General features: G+C 42.3%; 1 protein-coding gene across 1 annotated transcript in view; it reads right to left on the bottom strand.

Annotated features, from left to right (window-relative positions):
* Positions 1-627: 627 nt before the first annotated feature.
* LOC119728716 (homeobox protein Hox-A5-like) overlaps positions 628-22,332 on the bottom strand; it is a 34,196-nt gene continuing 12,491 nt past the window's right edge. Inside the window, exons 2-3 of the mRNA XM_038201054.1 lie at positions 7,585-7,656; positions 628-1,225 (exon numbers count right to left, since the gene is read on the bottom strand). Coding sequence (XP_038056982.1) covers positions 765-1,225; positions 7,585-7,656 — 533 coding nt within the window. The 3' untranslated portion in view covers positions 628-764. The remainder of the gene's footprint in view (positions 1,226-7,584; positions 7,657-22,332) is intronic.

Genomic DNA, 22,332 nt, shown 5'->3' with positions numbered 1-22,332 from the left:
AGAATGGCAAAGGGGTTGAATTATCTGGGTGGAAACTTGAAACTACTTTCTCTGTGATTCGTTTGGCAGATCGTAATCAGCTTAAAGGTCAAGCACTTTAATAATAAGGTTTGCTTTATGCAGCCATAGTGTGTATGCTTGGCTTAGAATCGGCATCACATGCCTTAATACAACCGAGCGCTGTACATGGTGTTATATCATACTTCGTAATGTTATAAAAGACACTAAACACTCAAAACATCTGGATGGATTTATACACGAAGGGTGGGGAGTATCGAGTGTCGGCGGGTTTTAGTTGGTGGTTCAAGATTCAATTTTAGTTGATGACATCATCAAGTGGAGACAGTTTGCGTAGAATTTGAATGAATCACGATAACACCCTACAGTCCCAGCAACTATCAGCAAATCTGGCTGCCACTTTGTGCTGTTACGGCTATGGATAGACGGTAACCATTGCAAATCTCGCATCAACATCTCGTACAAGTACACAAGGTGTATACGCTCATAGCCACAGCCATTCCAGTGCGACTCCGATTTGCGGCGAGATGCTACACTTTTTTGTCTGCTTCTGATTTTCCCGCGCTTTTCTTATGTTCACTCACAATCGTCACTGGGTCGGCTGCGTGCACATTGCACACGTACATGTGCTTGGTTTTGGACGGAAGGGGGCAGTTCATATTGCGAATGCAGCAGCTCCAGTCCCGCAAAATGTTTCCACATTCTTGTCAAATTTTCGTATTTTTAAAAGGAGTCCTCTTTCATTGTCAGAAAGACTTGACGATGAGATGTTCTGCTGGGTGCGCAGCCGTCATGCTCAGACTCCGCGGTGACGTAGAGGGCGAGAAGGCGTCCACCCCCTTGACCCCCTGCAGTGCCTGGTCGCTGCCGGGCGACAGAGGGCTCTTCTCCGACGAGAGTTCCTCTTTGTCCGAGGACGAGTCCCCGTTTGACTTGAGGTCGGGCTTGAGGTCCTCGCTTTCCTCCTTGTCGGATTTGCCGCCGCTGGGCCGCCGCTTGGCCTCCTCTTTCTTCCATTTCATGCGGCGGTTCTGGAACCAGATCTTGATGTGTCGCTCGGTCAGGTTCAGCATGGCGGCCAGCTCGATCCGACGAGGCCGGGAGATGTACTTATTGAAGTGGAACTCCTTCTCCAGTTCTAGGAGCTGGCCCCGGGTGTAAGCCGTCCGCGTGCGCTTGTTCTCGTCAAAGTCTACAAAGGAGGCACCTGCGGGGAAACAGAAAGGAGAGTTACAAACTCGTTACATGAAGAAATACAACATGAAGATTTAACTCTTTCATTTGGGTTTTTATGTTAAAATGTCAATACAAAGATCCGGGAAATGAGAAACCGTCAAATCATGTTCATTTCTGAGAGTCGTTTCTCTTGAATCGGATTCGCTGAAAACTTTGGCAATAAGCTCACACGTAGCAATTTGGGGACCGTATACCAAAGGCCCCAGTTTTGTTTCTCGAAATTTAATATGAGGTAAAAGTTTGCCATTTCCGCTCCCCTCTGAAAGAAAATCACTTGTTTAATGATGGTAATAAAAACAAAGAACACAAAGAACAAATACGTTCCAAAATTGGGATAAAAGCTACAAATAGTAGACCAAAAAATAGGTTGAGAATTCTTCTACAAAAAAATGGCTAATATTTTGGTTTGGAACAGAATTTTCCCATATGCCATTATCAATGAGCTACTATATTCCATCAATTTAGTATTTAACTACATAATTTTTCCAATTCTTTGCTTCATGTAATGGTCTATATAGACCACCATAATTGAAATACTTTAACAGTCCTTTCCTCTGCTATGAACGTCTTCGGTTTCAGACAAATTTGGCAAATCGATCATTTTAATTTTTGAGTTGTATGCCACTACACGACGGCAGCTCGTGGTTGCGTGTTTTGGCCTTGGCTCGTTCGTTTCGTTCCCCGTGCCGTGGATGACTGAAGACCTCGGGACCGTAGTCCCATCAATCTTAGCCTTGCCCAAAAATAAACAAGTCAGGAACATCACAATATTTCCTCTGCGTGATGGCAACGGATTCATCATGATTTTCCCCTCCCGACCGGCATAACTCACGGGCTCGCGCTCGGCGCTGCAAACGGCGTGCGCGGCCTGCGTTCCCCGTAAACCGGGATATTTTTTTTGTCTTCCCTGACTGTATCCGTATCACTCTCTCTTCTTTTTCCTATAACTGTACCGGCATCGTTCAATCATTCTTAAATTCAATTCAGGTCCGTGTACCATGAAAGCACCGGTCTGCGATGCTTGTTTAACCAGCCAACAAGCCCGTACCGACCGCTGGGGGTGTTCTGTCTTCCTCCCACCTCTCCCCGGACTCCGCGATTCGCTACATTTACCGTCGAAGTGAGCACCTTATGTTATCTTAACGGGTCCTTCTCTTTTTACCGATATGCAACCACCAACCCTCCCCATCTAAACACTAACCCAGCCCCGGCCTGGATGGGACCGGTCGCCTTGCTAGCACACTGCTCAGACTAGCAGGGTATACATGCATGACATGCATACGCCGAGATTTCTGGGCCATTACGAAGCCCCTACTGCCGGGATATGTCACCGCCGGCCTTGATAAATGACCAAGGTTTTTTTGGTTCCAATCTTTTAAAGTATAATTAATGTCCTTATTCCGCCGACACACAGCCTCACAAGTACAAAGATCTCCCCCATGTTTTCGGGAAATTAATATATGCTAAAATCGGTGATTTATTTTTAATATTGCCTCATCGTCATTTCAGTTTTTGTTTACCGTCTTCGGGTGGATGTTCATGCCTTCGCTTTTCGGGGAAGAAAAAGAAAAAACTTGAAGGGTGGAGAGAACAACGTCTAATTCTTGGGACTTTGGAATTGAAGTAGGAAAAAGTAGTTTTAATCTATCTTTGCAGGGTCATGGTCAGATGCAGGAAACAGTGGCTGTTGGATGATTACGAAAATGTAAGTTCTTCAAGGAAACAGCCACCGCGAATTCTAGTTCACAATAATGACACTGTTTTGCTGACTTTAAGAGATTTCCCTTTCACCATTTAATCGGAATTTACAACAGAAAGCTCCTAGAATTCTGCATTCGCTTTCTCGAATTTGAGGAAAAAAAGTTAGAAATTGCATTTTTCTCTTGTTCAAATTTTCGGGACTGAACGCGTTGATGGTGCCATTCTTGGAAACATGGTTGTAAATTGCGCAGATGAACCCTAAAAGTTCTTATTTTTTTGCATTAGCAATTAAAAGTGTATTTCGTATAATTGGCAAGAAATAATCCTCCCACCTTTGTGACCGAAACCAATTAAAATTCGCAAGTGTTCTAGCCACCTCAGAAACGCAGAACCTGACAATGTAGCGAACCCATAAATAACGAGATAGTGCGACCAATTAACAGACTAAACAGTTGTCACGATAGCGCCTTGACTCGGTACTCACTCCAGCTAAATCCGGTCAAGCAGACGTTTTAATGCACCCGTGTGCTGACGAGTAAAAACGAAAATGAGTAAAACTGGATCGGTTTGGTTCTAATTGGATGCGTAAGCATGCACCCCCAATTTAGACCGGGTGACACCAGATGGGTAGGGGGGGGGGGGGGTTGGGGGTGGGTCTGAGATGTGGAGGATGGAAGGAGATGGAATCTAGATCACGACGAAGAAGAGGCTAGGAAGAGAGTGGAAGAGAAACGTGAGGGAAGTGCTGGTGATTAATTGCGGGGCGAGACAGTGCGGAACAATGCCGTCAAGCCACCAGCTAGCGATCACGGAGCGTGGAGCTTCCCGTCCGCCGAGTCACGGGCCCCGCGTCCCGGCCCCCGGACGCTGGGTCCATGACTTGTGTGTGTGTCTGGCGGACGGGAGACCGGTCTCGTGTCGCCGGAAGTCAGCCGACTTTTTTGTTTTTTGGCAAATCGCTTCTTGGATTACGTGATGGAATGGAACTGCCGTGTTTGCTGGGTGAGTCGCGGCGACATCGATCTTCGTTTGGGGACGCGAGTGTTGACATACAAAAACTGACAACCCGTGTCATGGTTTTTGGATCATTTTAAAATGGTTCTCTGCTCTGAAAAAAAAGGGGACAAACTCCCTAATCAGGTCAAAGGTATAGTTGGGCAAGATATGGCCAACAATTCGATGACGAAGTCTGGCAGTATTTGATCATCAAGTAAGATGTAACCAGACATTTTAGTTTTTAAGGCTTAAAAAAGAACGTTTTACAATTAACATCGTTTCGCAACCCCTCCCCGTCCTTCAAGAAAAGTGAAAACATGAAAACTTTCCCGCTTGACGATTTCAGAATTTTTGAAATGCCAAAAGTATTATTTTCCTCAGCGCTACAACCTCGATACCAAGACTATATGCAAGAAAATATGCCAAAATATAATAATCAGGTATATCAATTCAATAATCTGTGAAGATCATGAGAAGCACATATATAGAAGCTTATGACAAAAGCCTGACAAAAGGACGGACTGACTGATTCAAAGCAAAAATTTAATTAAAATAAATTAATAAATTAACAAATCAAAACGATGAGTTGATAGATTTAGCTTTAAAAACATTTACATTTATTATTCAAAACTAAGCTCAAATAGTGTTCATTTCTGGTTCCCTGAATTTATTTCAACTGAAATGACTTCAAAATTCTGTGGATTATGATTTTCAATAATGATCCTCAACTATATATAAAGACGTCAGTTGATACTTGTCCTTTTGTGTGACTGAAGACTCAGTATCTCCAGATTCAAAATTGTTGTTTTCTTGTCTTTTTTTCAATTTTCTCCATGAAAAATGGACATAACGTGCCGCAGAGCTAGCCACACTGACTGTAGTTGAATATTGACAGTCCGAGGATTCAAAGAGTATCCTAGCTTGTCTCTTTTTTCTGGGTCAGTGTAACAAGTTGTTCCATTTAATACGTAACACGCTGCCATAGCCAACGGGCCATTATCACTAATTATTTCTAATGGGTAGACCACACATCTCCTTTCCCGTCCCTAGCGCGGGACAGGACAGACGTTCCTCATTTACTCAGGTCGTCCTTTTTTGGACAACCGATTTCCAAAGTGACAATTCCTGGCCTGCCAAGCAAGCCACGATTCCCCCTTTCCTCTCTGCCTGGTCCAGTAAATATAAAGCCTCGATTATAATGTGTCATCAAAGCACATAAATATAAAGCGGAACAACTCCCTATTACACGAAATATGACATTCCAATTCGGCCCGGCTGGGCTTTTGGGGTGAGCTGTGAGGTGCCTTTCATGGGTTCCCTGGTTACGACGCCCGGCGATAATGTTTCTGATGGTCGTGCCTTCGGAATTAGGAAAGAACGGTATAATAACGGCCATCCGGCGAATAATGTGCTATCTGTCTATAACTCTCCATCATTTTTTTCTGGCTGGGTAATTATTCCGTGGCCTACATATGGGGTAGGTAATGGGTAAGGTGGCTCTGTGGTCTACATAATCTGGAGTGGCTGGCTCTTAGGGGAATCGGGAATACGATTAGGCGGGCCCGACAAGTCTGCTGTTAAACAAATGGCTGGGTGTAGGCAAGAGTGTTTTTGGATGTCTGACGGCAAAAACCAGCTCAATCTACACTCGCTTCTGGGGAATGCTGGACAAATTTGCAACCACACCATAAAAAACCTGTTTGCTTGTTTGAGCTAACGGTACTTCAGCGGGCTTTTAGGGTGTTTATGGCCCACAAGCGAAGTCAGTGATACAGCTGGTGAGCCATTTTGTTCCACTTAGCGAAACATGAAAAGTGAAAGTCAAGCAAGAGCTTTTCGACTTTAAAATGTCATTTACCAGATCTGCAACACTGCTAATGTTGCTAGCATCGTGACTTTGAGCATGTTCCATGGCTACATGGTATTACACGGGTTTATGGCGTCTGACTAGCGTCCCTTGAAAAAAACCCCTGGAGAACCGCCAACATTAGCTCAGTTGGTAGAGCAACGGAAGGGTATTCTGGAACTCGCAGGTTCAAACCCCGCTCCAGTCAATGTCTTTGTTCCATATGTCGGACCCATAATCTAATAATTATTAAACATGGACTGACCGACCGGCCGATTCCAATGAATGGAAAATACTTGTCGCCAGGCGTTCGACGGCTGCTTTGTGACAAATCGAAAATCAATTTACAGCCAGGCATTTATTCACACCAGCACATTGAACCGCGGGGCCATTTAACAAATTATGCTGATGGGGCAGTTAAAAAATTAACTCGCACATGGTGATGTCCCAACGTGTCCGGAAACTGGTCAAGGTTCGAACAAAAGATGCTATAGACCTTTATCACGCTGCCACCATTTCAGTCATGTTCCCTGTATCAAAATAACAGTACTGCATGATAAGGTTTTTGTGCAAAAAGGAACCAGACTATATTTCCTTCCAGCCTCGCTTTGGTTACGTTGATTTGAATGGGGAAAAATCAGGATGGCCGCAACATGATAATGGTCTATAAAGAAGCTATAAAGAGGCTGTCCAACCAGACTCCAAAGTTGGCCTATAGATGGATTGCGTTCGACAGCCATCTTTGGGGTGTGTTTTGTTATGTTCATTCATTAACAATGACTGCACGGGAGGCCTATACTCATGCGTATCCCTGTTGGACAAAAGCACACACCTCAAACATGGCTGCAGTACAATCAATGTATACTACATTTTGGTTTCCGTCTAAAATATGATGTGTGGCTTATGCAAGGGAGGGCTCAAAACATTCTCATGTGCACGATTCAGTTGTGTTCGTATTTTAAAATGGACCCATCTTCACCTTGTTTTCAAAATATTCTGTATTTTTCATTCCTGTCCAGAAATTATAAATGTTGTGGAATAAATGGATGGGTAAATCGCCACGACTCTGCAACGTGTCCGTCGGGATATCATCTTCTTCGCAGCAAATTTACCACCTCTTGATACGCAAGTGATATTATTCAGTGCCAAAGTCCCCCGAAAACACTTCTCTCACTTTCTTGAGGAGAGGACGAGAGAGAGAGAAAGACAGAGTGGAGAGTGTAAAAGACAAAAAAAAAAGACATTCTGCCACTCAATTTCGAACCAAATCTGTTGTATCCGCGCCGCCATCCCCCTCCGTATGCCGGTAGCAATTGCTCAACTCGCTAATCTGTGGCTGAATTCCGCAGCTAGCTCGCAACCACGAGTGCGTCTTTTTTTTTCACGATCGGCCCCCCGAAAGATCTCATCAATTTCACCGGCCAACCACCCTCCTTCACGTCTTGAGGACCTGGCTACCGAGGCATCGGGCGAAAGATCAAGCTTAAGGGATTGTTTTATATATCACACTGCTATTGCGGGTCATAGAGGTACATGTTTTGTTTTAAGTTGTTCATGACAAGATCTGGTAAAGCATTGTTTTTGTTCTGATTAGTTTGTTTTTCTTCTTTTTCTTCTTCTAGCCAAAATCCCATAAACGTTGTACACGATTTCTTTTCTTTGTTCTTCTAGCCAACACTAGTAGTATTTATGCAAGAAATGCCCTTGTTATTGTTAAGATTTTGCTAAATTCGCAAGAAAGTGAAAGTAAAAGGAAAAAATAAACAAACAAAAAAGTGAAACCAGACCTGAAACGAGGCACCTGCCGTCCGCGTCGTGACGTTGTTGCATGCTAGCCAATCGCTGCCCTCCTGCCCACCCTGGTGACCAATAAGAAATCAGAATATTCACAACCTGGCAAAAGGGGTTATCTTACCTCAACGATTATTGGCTGATTCAGAAATATGTAAAATATGTTAAACATGACCTTTGATAAAGGTTACTTGAAGTTTATGATAGGATTTAGTAAGACGTAATGAAAATTAAGGTAGTCTGTAACACCCATAAAAAAGATGCAATAAAAAAAGACAGAAATTAATAACCTACAAAAAGATACTCCCAAGCACTGCACATGAAGTGTTAATTTGACAGTTTGGGATTAATGAGCTCTGTTTTTAATCACCGATATTTGATTTCCTACGGAAAATATCACTCGCGAGTCTCATATCCGGCTAGTGATATCATGTCATCGTCATAAACCTCAATGATGAAAAAAACCCATCCACAGAAAAAAAGGCTCAATAATGTCGACAGGCTGGGCGCCATTTCTAGCAAGTGCCCATGTTTTCCCCTTCCCCAACCCCATGTTCACGCACTTGAGAGACCCGTGTATAATCGCTACATGATCAGCCTAGCTAGAGTGTAAATTACAAACTGGGCAATGAGAACAAAAGTACACCTCTCCTTTCCTCTCCTCTCTCAAAACACCACCGAGATTGATATTTTTGTTGGTTAATTATTTGTTGGTACTTTCTCTCCCCTCTTCCCCTCGTAGAGACAACAAGTCTAGGTCTCGGGGACAACAAGTCGCCCAGTCTGAAGTCTGTGGCAGTGATTGGAAGCGACAACGTAGAGAGGGCCTCTCATCCAAGAGGGGCAACTGCAAAAAGTACTCCCCGATTCACAGCCGACCCCGGCCCCCAAACAACCGAAATTAGGGAGATTGCCCAGACTAATCTACTCCGACAAGCAGTCATTACTTGAAAGACTTTTTAATCAGTTTTTTCTGTAGTATCATCCAGACAGGCAGCGTGGACACTTTTTGTACTGCCGCAAGATGATGAAGAGTACCGTAGCGAGTAATTATTGCAATGAAGATTATGGGTTTGATCGAGCCGAGATGTCTTCTTTCTTTTGTTTTCGTCCGAGATTGCGATAGTCGTGACTGTTTAACGGTGGAGCGTTCCACGGCAGGCACTTGGAGACACGCGACCAGGAGCCAACCGGCCCGCGGTGGCAGAGCGCCGTCACCGAATGAGTTGCTCTTAAGATGCCGACTGTTAAACAGGCGTTGGGGAAACTTAACATCACATTCACCCCTGCTTTTATATAAAGATGAGAGAAGGATCGATTTCCCAGTTTTCAAAAAAACTGAGAGCAGACTATCATCAAGTAATTTGTCTATATGGTGAGAGGCTTGATGTGGGGTCTGAGAGGGGTTACCGCGTTTACAGATGGTCTATTTGTTGGGAGCGTCAAACCCAGTGTGTAAGGGTGAAGTGTCTTTTGTGCGAAGGCAAGTTAATACAAAATCATCCTGTCATTTGTCTAGCAGGGGCGAAGGTGATATTCTTAAGGAGGTTAGTGGATGCCTTCTAGGGAAAGGGTTTAACATTAACAGGCAGGGCACCTTAAATGAAAGGATGTTAAAAACGGAAAAGCAGTGTTACGGATTGAGAAGTATTTATATTAGGCGGCATATCACGAGACAATCAGATCGACTGGCCGGTCTGTGAACCTCGATCCCGCGGTCTATTTTCTCTTAATCACTCCCTTGGATGAAAACCCCTCGGTATCCCAAGAGATGCTGCAAATTGCCCCCTGCCATATTATGCACGCCCATGGCCAGCTTTTAAGACGCGCGATTATGGCTACAAAACAGCGAGCAAATGACATCAATTTTCCGCTTGTTTTATCAGATAAGTGGTCGGGAGGGAAAGGCGCCTGGTCTTACCGTTGACGAAGAGGGAGAGAAGTGAGGAGTCATTTGCATAATTGGAAATGAAGTGTCCGGTTCGAGCAGGGGCTAAAAATATCTTCTTTTTTCATTCAGTTTCAATCAGGTATCTATTTTTTCTTTTATATTTTAGCATCTGTGTTTCAAAATTTCTGGTTAATCTGCGTGCTTTCTCTGTTGGTTATCAGGGTTTCTCAGTTCTATCTGCATATGGAGAACTGATTATTGAATCGATTGCAAGTTCATCACAAGTCCATCGCAAGCCCCTCACAAGTTTATCACAAGTCCATCACGAGTCCATCGCAAGTCCATCGCAAGTGCATCACAAGTCAATCACAACTAAAGCACAAGTAAAGCACAAGTCCATCGCAAGCCCCTCACACAAGTCCATTACAAGTCCATCACAAGTCCATCACAAGTCCATCGCAAGTCCATCGCAAGTCCATCACAAGTCAATCACAACTAAAGCACAAGTAAAGCACAAGTCCATCGCAAGCCCCTCACATAAGTCCATTACAGGTCCATCACAAGTCCATCACAAGTCAATCGCAAGTCAATCACAAGTAAAGCACAAGTCCATCACAAGTCCATCGCAAGCCCCTCACACAAGTCCATCACAAGTCCATCACAAGTCAATCACAAGTTCATCGCAAATCAATCGCAAGTCAATCACAAGTCAATCACAAGCAAATCAAAAGTCCATCACAAGTAAATCAAAAGTCCATCACAAGCCTCAAGTCGAGTCACAAGCCATCAAAATAACCTGCGACAAAAGCAGTTCTTTGTAACTGTTCATGCAGTATTGCTTGTGACTGGACTTGTAAATGGAGTTGTGATTGTCTTCTGAGTTGAGTTGTGGCGAACTTGTGTTGGACTCGACAACAAAACGTGCTGATATTGTCTTAGATCCCAGGACTTTGCCATTTTTTTGGGGGGGGGGGGGGGGGGGGGAAGAGCGAGTCATACACCGCGGCTATCAATAGCGCCCCCATCGACGCCAGCAGACCCAACCTTCACCGGCGACTCGCGGCGCGTGTCGGAGATAAACTTGCACTTTTTGCCAGTGCATTGCACGCTGCCTGCAGGAAAACGCTTTTGAAAAAAAAACTCGCAAAAAGTTGTGTGGCGTGGTGGGAGTTCAACATGCCAGGGGAAAAAAAACTTCAGCTTAAAACTCCCAACTTAAACAACCAATTAATAAAAACATTGATCGAATTTCAGTAGTAATCTATGCCCATGCACGGAATATGAACAGCTGTGAACATGGAAAAATGAAAAAGGAAAATGAAATAAAAGTTCCAATCGACCGGTTGATAAACTGGGTCTGCCGGCTGTAGCGGCATTTTTATTTTATTCTGTTTAATTTCATATTTTCCTCCTCTTTATCGGGACCTGTTTTAGGGGTGGGTAATGCAAACCATATGACGATCGGGATTTGCACGGATGTGTTGACTTGGTACAATTTGTATTTGTTTTCCGTTCCCAGCATAAAAAGGGGGGTGTTGCGGAGCTAGAAAACAAGCACATACATGTTTTCAACACGTGTCCATTGTGTGGCCAGAGTCATTTAAACGGTTGTCTAAACATGGAAAGGGCAATAATTTAGTCCACTAATTTGCATAACGAATCTAAGAAAAATTTAAGCGGGGAAAGTTTGGGCCATCGTTTATTACGCTCGATCGATCGGGGAGGAGTTAAAATATGGCGCCGAACAAAGAGAAAAATCCGTTCTTGATGTTTTAATGATGAAAATTGCCTTTGTCAGTCTGCAGGACACCAGTTAATTAATACGACGAACAAGAAAGGAATTCCAGCAATAAATTTGCCGATTTGCATATCTTAGACAACTTTAAAGGCTGCACTGTTTTTTTACACACACGGCCCACATTTGCAACGCAAACAGAGTGGCGAGTTGTTAAACATTCTTATCCAAATAGAGCAGGCGGTTCTATATGGAAATGAGCTGTTTACCCGCCCAATTTCAACAGCGGTTTACATGTACACACTGGTTTAGAATTGACTTTCAAAACTCCCAAATTTCACTTTCGGTCTTGAAAAGTGAAAGTTATACCGATAGCAGGGCAGATCGTTTGGGCCGTTTCGCTTGCATGACATACGGGCCACGCGGTAAGGCAGAATAACGACTAAATGCTAGCACGAGTAATTAAGATGATAAATGGCATTCATGTCGAATCAACAAGCACACAATAATGATAACTCGTGTCCACATACACAGAGCGTCCCGATTCTCTTAGCTCAAAAGCAAAGAAAAAAAACACTATTAAACGTTCCCCAGTGATTGATTTTTCGTTTCAGGAAGACGAGATCCATCGCATAGTACAAAATCGGACGCTTTGTTTGAGACGATTGTATTCGTTTTAAGGCATATTGGGTGATTCATTGAAAAAGAAGACAAAATATGTAATGTATGATATAGAACGGGATAAACACTCATCTTATTTTTTAAGTTGAAGAATGTCAACAGTTTATAGCGATGATGCTGGTATATGGAAAAGGGTACCCTCAATATTCACCATAACATTATACAACTGATACTGCATTCCTATAATCCTTTTGTTTAGTTTCAAAGTATTCCGATTATGCAGTTTTTAACTCCCTCGTTATTGTTCAGGAAACTAATAGGCCTATGCTCTATTTCCCACAAGATTTTTCCTTGGTCACATTGCAGATATATTTGTGTCTTTCTGTTTAACAAAAAAGTTTCAACCTTAAGACGCCAAATTCCTCAACATATATGCAAGAGTATTGCCTTAAAACTAGCATGACAAACACGAAGAAGTCCCCAAAAGATCAATTTCTTCTTGGAGATATTAAAACTCAAACTCAATTCAAACTTAATTTTCAAAAAATCTGTTCCTAATACTTTAATCTCTTTAAAATATAATATATCTGCTATGAATTTCAGAAATGGACTTTATGTTTTTATATTTCGTACTCAACTTCGTTTCATTTTATCTTTACTGAAATCGCTTGTTGGCACTCCTGTACCGTTCAATTGAAAATCGAAAATGAATTGAATGGTTTTTCTATTTCACAAGATCTGAGGGCATTGTGATTATCATGATTATACGTGACCAAAAGCACGTAAAATGTCCCCAAAGATACCAACTCGAATACGTTTAATGAGCCGAAGTCTATGTTCTCTCCCAAGCGGTCCGTTTCATAATTTATTCTACAAGGGTACATAGGTCACAACAACACTTAACGTCGTCTAACTTTAATTAATGACCATGAAAGATAAACATACACTGCACCCAATCCCAAATGGTCCGGCACTGTTCACACAATCGTATAGGTTGTTTTTTTCCTATTCTTCAATTCTTGAAAATTTAATGTGATTTTTCGTTTTTTAAATGAAAAGGTTTTCCCATTCTAAAGCCGAATTCTATGTTAGGAACGAAACCGAGGGCACCAGTTTTCTATTTGTAGTGAGGATGAAACAATAATAAATGAGAGCAATGAGAGCCTCGGTTTCGATTTTAATTTGGACATAGTCTTTATGGTGACGACGATGAGGTAGACAGTGGTGAGTATGATTATGACGATGTCATTGATGATGTGGAGATTTGAGGATGGCAGTGGTGATGACTGTGGTAGTAATGGTGATTTTGGTGGTGATATTGGTGAATGGTGATGATGATGGTGATACTAAATGTTGATCTGGATGATTCTGCACTTGTAGTGTTAAATGAGCATTGTGTTGTATCGGACTTATTGGAGTAGTGGTATGGATATACAGGGGTGTTTTGCAATGTGTTGGTTGCGGCCATCATGGTGACGATACGGTTGTGATGATGATGATGATCATCGTGATGATGATCATGATGATGATGGTGATTGGTTAGCGGGTTACAGTCATCTTCATCCCCGGGCTCCTGGCGCATTTAACCCACCAAGCTCAGCCCCCAATCATGATCGCATCTTTATCGATGTTCTCTTCATCCACCAAACAAACAAAAAACCAACAACAACAGGCAATCTTTACACTGATCCCCTCATCTCCCACTCCACGGCCCGACAAAAGAATGCCACTTCAGCGCCCTTAACACGATCAAGACATCATCCCAGGTCCCCAGGTCTCCGAAGTTGATTTTTACCCCTTTCAGGAGGGACAATACAACTTGACTAAAGTCAACCAAATCCCATCATAGAAGACACCGCTCAGTACCCTTCACATCCCAATAAGAGTCTTGTCCAGCTATTTTCCCCCTTCGTCTATAAAGGGTCTCCCAAAACTAATTTGGTCGGCGTTCGTTGCTCCGGCCGGAGCGAACAAACCGGTCGGTATCTTTGCGGTTGGAAGCCGGTGCTGTTTTCTGTTTTCATATCCAAACGCTCGTACAAAAAGTACAAGTCTTGCTATAGCCTAAGGGTTATGAATTCTTAAAGCAGTCTACCTCTATATCAAGTGGCGGTTATACCCATGCAAACAACTTGGGTTCTAACACAGGGTCGACCCCTTCAGCCGTAATTATGTTAAACGCTTTTTTTTTTTTGAAGTATCGGGACGAACTTATTTAACGTTAAGCGGTATTTGGACAAACATGATGTCTGCACAAACAAACTGATTCTGAATCGGCTTTTGAGAAACTTTACTAAAGAAAAACCTCAACAACGGTAACTGTCTTAGCTTGGTACCGTACTAAAATGCTAACGTGTAGCAGTGTAAAGGATTCACTATACATGACCTTATTTCGGTGATTTTTCACTGAACTGGAGATGTGAACATGATAAAAAAAGAAGAAGGAGAGAATCTCAGCTGAGCAACAGAGCACAAGAGCCCACGTTCCTGCGTTGATATGATAAATGACCGTTGGAAGTACTTCATGAATGTATTCATCGTGTTCCCGATGACTTCTCGCGATGGTCCCCCCTCGTGTCGTCTAACAAATTACCGGTGTGACTCGCGCCGGCAGCGAGCCAGCCCCGCCGTACGACGGCGCGTCCCTCCCCGCAACGAATGCGCGCTCTGCTCGGTCCGTTGACAACTCCGTGTTGTTTTATCCGTGTCTCATTGAGTATTCACGCGGTGTATCGTATGGGGGAAACCGGGGGACCGGTTGGCTATCTCTCATCTCGGACTCTTGACCACACTACAGATACTTCAGATCCTAAATATGCCCAGATACTCCAACCCCCTCCATCATTTCCACAGGAGTGGGGTTATAAATGGTTGACAAATATACCCATGTAGGTCTACAGGATGAATAAAAAAAAAAGACAGAAGGAAAAACTAAAAAAAAAAATCAACCCAAAGGTGAACTTTCTCTAGTCATAATTTTCCTTGCACAGCGTGCTTCGCTGATGTCACTTTTTAATATCGCTCATCGCGTGAGGAGCATAATTATACAGCAATTTTCAATTCACCTTCCCGCCTCCAAAAAGAACCTGTTTCCGTTCGAGCGCGTCTGGATTTTACATTCCGTGATTCATCATTATCACGTACTGATTGGGAATTCAGATACATGCTTGGGAACCGGTGCTTCATTCATAATTCTCCCATTGCAATTCAGTGGATGACCCTCCGAACAAACCGGCTTTTTTTTATCTGATCGTGAATTTTGATATAATTTTTTGGGACTTTTGATTTATCCACTAACGCGGTAGTAATTACTAATGTGGGTAGGGGAATGGGGAAAAAATTAAGGTATTGAGACAGATTGTGAGCTCCATGATCCAGGCACATGGGTAATGCAATCACTTGAATCTTGGTGACTAATTGATTAGAATTTTCACTGACATGAGAAATTGATCAAATTAGGGAATAATGCCAGCACAGATACAATGCTTATCATACTTCAATACTCGACATACAGAAAAGTAATCAATCCTACCGCCAGTATTTATGGGAGACAGATCATGCACACACAACATTGATTACAATAACTATACCTCCTAACCATAAATATGGTTAGGAACAATAGTTATGCAGTTAGATATTTTATCCTACAGCAAACGTATATTTATGGAAGATAGGCCATGCACATAAAGACAATTGTTTACCACAACTATAGATCCTGACCATGAACGTAGTACAGAACTCAACCCATCAAATCTGTCAGGATGGGTACAGTACCCCTAAAACTGACAGTCTTTTACATTGGGTTGGCACATCTCCAGAATCAAAGTCAGAAATATATGTGTGCAGTTTCCAAAATGGTGTTGGAATTTGCCAGGATGGGTATGGTTCCTAGTAAATCATGCTACGAGTTAGGGTTAATCCGTTGACAGCAACTCTGTTTAATCAATGAACACATTGGAGAAAACATGTTTTTTTTACGAGCACTGTTTACTCTGAAACTGTAGTTAAATTTGACTATATAGAAAACAGCCAAACGTTCACCCATTACGTCGGTTTAACAACTGGGATCTGAAAAGTACTTTACAAAACGGCCTTCTGATATTTGATTTTCGTTGAAATACGGTATCGACAATGCCAAAACTTCCAGATGCATTTTACCAGTGAAAGGGAGAGGGGTGGTGTTTCTGGAACGCGTGTATATTGGTACATTTTAATTTCCTATAAATTCAAACACATCCATTGAATATGTCAACATGAGAAGCCTAACTTTGTTAATGACAAATCGCAAAGTTGATTCTGTGCACCAAATCTGCGGCCCTTTATCTTTACACTGTCGAGATGTCCGGATAGTTGTCGCATTCTTGTCTCGTCCAACTCGGCAAACAAGATACGGCTTTCGCGTGATCGTGAGGGCCCTTTCCAAACCACGCGTTTTCCTCATGCAACTTTTGTAACCAAAAAGAAACAAAGAAAAACACAGCTAGCTGCACGGACGGCATTTCTTTTTACAAAAATGCAATCAGAAGACCGATAATGTTAAGTTAGGCGGTTTCAGCTATATAATAATACCTAATGATTAAAGGTGATTATTGGGCACCTAATCATACAATTATGTCGTCGGTAAAGCCACGGCAGACTTTGAAGTGTATAGACTGGGGCAGGATCGATGCCTAGCGGAATCCTCCCGCACATGATACCCTGTGCGAATTAATTAAAGCTAAGCTGCAAGTTAGGACTTCATTATAATAGAGGTCTGGTGCAGGTTTTCATTCTCTCTCTCTTATTCCATGAGTTAAGAAAAGAACAGTTGAATGCTTACTAGTGCGCTGGAGAATAGGAGGGTATATAGATCCAGGGAGGTATTTGGCTCAACACAAGACTGCAACGCGGTGCTCTCACAAGATGCGTCCCTAGAGAGCGTGGATCAATCCCGCGGACGGGGGAGACGAGACGCTGTGGACCCGGGGAAAATGAAGAGAGAAAGACAGACACTGGAGAGGAGGGAGAAAAAGAAAGAAACGGGTCCCGGACAAAAGAGCCGAAACTTCTTGTAGCAACATCTCCAATTTGATTACAGCATTAGGTCGTGTCCCAAGTTGTCGGCAGGCCTTTGATGTCTAATAGAATTCTCTCTCTCCCCCGTCGGAGCCCGGTGCGTGTGCGTGCTGGTCTGAACTAGAAACTACTTTCCTCGTAAACTGGGGGCGGCCATCTTGGTTTTTCTCTTTTACAATTGCCTACAATGAACAGCAGCCCTATATTTTTTTTCAATCAATTACCAAAGATTTGATTGGGGGAGGAAACATTTAACATGGCAAGTTAGGTCAGCTATTATAATGCAGGAACACGCAGCTTCAAAGAATGTCGGTACTTGCCGGTACACGATGTAAAAAAAGTGGGTCTGCTTACAATACAAACTCAGACTGAAAATAATGACCATCTCATATCCTAACCAACGAGAAAAACAAGTAGAGTTTCTTCATACACATCATGCAATGAACCAGACATACATCGTTCAAACGAAACAGGGTAATATCGATTGAATCTTTGCCGTAAACTTGATCCCCATAACGTTCTAATATCAGATTCCATACGGAAATTCATAGAACAGTGAAGGCAGATTGTTAGACAAAAAGACATAGGCCTACACGTGATGAAACAACAATGTCAACACAATCCTCAATGGTAATGTTCAAACCTATAACTGCCTGGGCATCCTTGTTATCTTTCTGTTGGGTTCTCGAATCCTCCAACATCAATCATGTGCAATTACTCAATACATTATTGCTAACGTTCAAGGAGAAGCAATCACATGTACAGTTCTTCATGCTACAAAATCCACCTGAGCCTCCTATGATAGGAACGATCTTGTAGGGTTTAGGGCGAATAAAAAAACACACGTGCAAGTCTTATTGAAAGACCTCATCTCTTAACTTCAGAAAATTTGAGTGAGTTGAGGTTTTGTCAGCACGATGCATTTTAAAGTTTAGGTCAGATTACTTAAAATATCCTAGAATGCTAGAACCAGGTTATTAATACAAATAGTTCTACAATAATGCTCAGAAATTTCTTAGATTGTTTTCATAACTCCCAGACAGTGAATTACAAGTACACGCAATTTTGTTAGTACACTTCAGTTTACAAGACTGGTCTTAATTCACTGACAACAACTTCGACTCTGGTGTCATCATCAGACGTATATAGGATTATTGATCCTCTAAAACCAACACTGCACCCCTTCTAGATAGAGGTACATGTACTTTAGTGTAGATCATCTCGTGGCACCTAAAGACCCACTCAAGCATGTACATGCATGGGGGCTTGCAGAGCTGAAGTCCCCCGTGTGGAGAAAAGAGACAAGACCCAAAAGGGACATCTAAAGCCCTGTCCGCACTGGACTTTTTTTGGTCAAACTAACCGAGACTATGGGTACTTTTCCCATTTTAAGTCCAGTGCGGACAGCCTAGGACGTTTTCCTCTCAGTTACTTTTCCTGAGTCCAGCGGTTACTTTTACTGGCCAACTGCTGCCCAGGAAAACTTCCCACGCGCCCAGGAAAACTGACCGAGTCGCTTTTCCCGAGACGATTAGTCCAGTGCGGACAGTGCGAGTCGGTAAAAGCGGCTCAGGAAAGCGTACATCCGGCCCGAGCGCCCTGTTATGCATACAGAGACCGCACGAACCTGCACGTGCAGTGGCCGAACATTTTGTAGAAACACGCTGCGGTGTATTATCAAGTCCGAGCGGTAAAATCTCGTTAAAAATATATATTTCAACGGACAAATACATACACAGAGAAGAGAGATCACATTCTGAGAATTAATTTGCGGAAATTCTCTTTCTCCACCGATGTATGTTATTTTCTACGATCCAAATTCGTCCTGATACGCTACTGTAGTCATGCACGGAACATCATGGTCCGGTACCGTACGTAGGCCGTAGTCACTGGTTCCTGGCCCACATCATAGCTTCGATTCTGTAAGCATGCGATGGGAACCAACGAATACTGATGGCACTGCTGCCGCACGGAACATCGTACAGCGGCATGGCTTCGACGACGTGCATCACAAATGCGTCAGAATTATAGGCCCTTTCGTCAAGATTTAGCGTGTCAAGATGAAATAATATCGTGTAAACGATTATGTTATGCATGCAAATGGCGTGTGTAATATTACTGAGCGTATCGGTGGCTGAAAATGTGATCGGCAATGTGTTTTCTGCGTACGGTGAGTCATTATACTGACACTGTGACAGCTCGGTTACTTCTCCCACGCGGTCGGGGTAAAATTTCCCGTGTCGAAAGTCCAAGTGCGGACAGTGGTCACATTTGACCATTTTTCATTTTACCATCGTCTCGGTAAAACCTTCAAAAAAAAAAGTCCAGTGCGGACACGGCTTAATAGTGGATATCGGTTACATCCCTATTCAGGACCAACGATCTGGCCAACAAAAGCCCAGCTAAATGAACCCGGTCCGAGTGTTTGTGTAAGCGGCTTATTGGACACAAGACAACATAACAAACAGACCACGCTGGGGCTATAATAGAATACTCGGCCCATACACCGTACGGGTTGGGCGAAGTTTTTGACTCTGCAAACGGTGGGTGCTTCTATTTAATTCGGCGCCCATTGACATGCTTTGTTGTAGTTGTTTGGTTAGCGAATTTGAAAAACCAACTGAACGATTTGGCTTACTGGAGGAATTGAATGAGGCGGGAAGGGGCGAGGCGGGAAGGGGCAAGGGGGGGGGGGGGGTTACATAGAGGGGGCTTTTATACCCGTAGTTTCAAGCTTTGTAGTTTGGTGACGTTTGATGCGGTCTCATACGGTGCGTTGAATCACACAGTCGGAAATGCTCAGTCCATCAATGGCAATTAGTTTGATGGGAATTTTTTTTATTGTACCAAACCACATTTTATCGGAATGGCATCAGCAGATTGAAAACTTACCAACACTGCCAAGTTGTTTTATGAATAACATGCGGAGCTGAATTCTGCGTCTTGTACATTTTAATGATCACGGTTTACTTTGTAAACTGGCGAACATCGATACCTTTTCAAAACTTCATTTAATTCCTCAATAACTGTGCACAAAGCCGATATTTAAGTGGTATCTTCCTTAACGAAAACATGAATAAAGTCAACGAGAATTTTAACAAAAATGTTTGCAAAAATTTGTTTTGAAACCTCATTAAGACAAAAAATGCCTTTGAATGAGTTTCAATTAAGCACCCACAACATGAAACACAATGAAACCCCAAAGATCCAATCGTAGTTTTACTAATTCAAAATGTCTGCCTTTTTGAATTGACATTTCATTAATAAAAAAAAAAACCTCACAAATTGAAACAAATTATTATCGCATTTCAAGCAAGATTTTTTTTTTAATTAAATGACAAGGTTTGAAACACCATGTTCCGTTTTCTTGTAAATGTATTTTTGAAATAAATACACCCCCAAAACGGGTTTAATTAACACCCCGGTTTTTCTCTACGCGCATTATTTTCCTTGAATCAAAAATGCCAAAAGGGTAATTTTGCCTCCTTGCGCGCAAACAAAAGCTACTTTTGAATGTTTCCATCGATTTCAGCTCACTCTTAGAGTGAAACAACAAAATTGATTATATAGAATGGTCAGTTTGCCCGGTAACGAAGTGGCTGTGTTACCGCGCCGAATATAATTTGAACACCGGCCCCCATTAAGATAAAGACCATTAAAATACCAAGACAATTTGCAGCGCCGCGGAGATACAGAAAATTTATGATCTGGGGGCGGTACCACATTGCGAGATTGCATACGTCTCCCCTGAAATTACGCTTGTGCAATTTTGAAAGAACAGTTTGTCAAGTTCTATCAGCATCTTTGTTTACCTTCTAAGACAATTGTGCCGAACCCTGTGGCACCTGATCCGTTTGTTTTTAAAATGATTTTTTTTTAAGACAAAATTATTCAAAATAGTTTAGCCTTAAATTTTTAATGTGATTGCGGTTTGATAATTCTCTCATGATTACATTTTACCACTCAACCACACAGGCTGCAAAGCTACAACCCTTGATTAAACAATTTACTTTGAGTTCACAGAAGATGTAAACAAAAATCAATAAGCAATTACAAATTAACAAATAACCCAAAACAAAGGATGATTACCGTGTCGAAAGTCCAAATTAGCAAAAATGAAACTGGATGCATGTCCATCATCTGGCGTTGCTGTATCAATTATTACAAACAACATGACCACAGAAAAAACAACGAAATAAACAGATGGGCAGATGGACGTCAAGTCACAGCAAAGATTATGACGTGATCTAACTTTGGTATGCATGTTATTGCAGGACAAATGAACATGACTAGTGTGCCAGTAAAAAAAAGTCGTGTTTGCTGTTCCACGTTGTATAGAACAAAGAACCCGTGAAAATGTCAGTAAGACATCTCAATGGGATAGCAGTAAGCTGACTTATTGCGCTTTGGTATGGTTACGCCCCAACTATATCGGTCCCAACTTGGGACCGTCCCAAGTTATGTGTTCCAGTTGAAACGCTATAGTTAGGACTTAAGCTGGGCCCGTCCCAACTGAAGTTGGGACCCGTGATCTTATTGTGGCGTTACAGTGTCTGCGATTTCAAGACACAGTCTTGTCATAAGAAACAAACCTATCGCAACTGTTGGACAATAATTTTAGAGTGATCCTCACTGAGATGTTTATACCAAACACACAAAGTTTTTTTAGTTCAGGCTGAAGCTCCTTTCATTATGGAGGACATAGACGATTATGTCAACAACTTGGACAAGTGAATAATAAGAAATCGCGGAAACAACACCTAAGGAATACAAAAATAGGGAAACCCTCTTGATCCCACTACAAAAAACTGATAGATTTCTAATTGTGAAGGTAACATTTTGAAAGCTCATTATTCCGCCCCGTGCATAGTTGAGTAATGGGCAGTTAAGCCTTCGATAGATGGCACTTCTATAACTCGGCAATTTCACGCGGCAATAAAAATGGGAGCCAATTTTCTTTCTGATTGTGCGGAGTTATGCGACTTGTTTGTGCCATGACCTTGAGGCTAACGAACGGGGCAGGACTGGGTGGTTCTTCCGGTGTAAACACGAAAGACTAGAATTCAATTCAAAACATTTATTTTGATAAGGAATTGGTCCGTAATTGAAATTGATCTGTGTCTAAACAAGTTTTCGGATGCTCACCGACAAACTTTGACCGTTATTTTTTTTTAAACGAAATAAGACTATCAAAAGATATTTGATGTTTAATCGTTTTGTCTTTTGGGTGTTTGCTATTTGTTACGTGTTGGTTTATAAAATTAATAATTACGGGAAGAAGATTAAGAAGAACGACAATAAGAACAAAAGGATCGTTCAATTTTTGAATCTTGTTTTGTTTTCTGTGGGAGATTCTTTTGTTGCGATTCTTGAAACAGGCCTTCAGTTTTTGTCATTCACTTTGAGGGTGATGTTCTTGGAGAATCTTGAACGTAAGATATG

The sequence above is a fragment of the Patiria miniata genome, unplaced genomic scaffold (assembly GCF_015706575.1).
Source record: "Patiria miniata isolate m_02_andy unplaced genomic scaffold, ASM1570657v1 HiC_scaffold_20, whole genome shotgun sequence".
In the NCBI taxonomy this organism is placed as follows: Eukaryota; Metazoa; Echinodermata; class Asteroidea; order Valvatida; family Asterinidae; genus Patiria; species Patiria miniata.
Note: the sequence above shows the minus strand (reverse complement) of the source record. Positions and strands in the feature narration are given on the sequence as shown.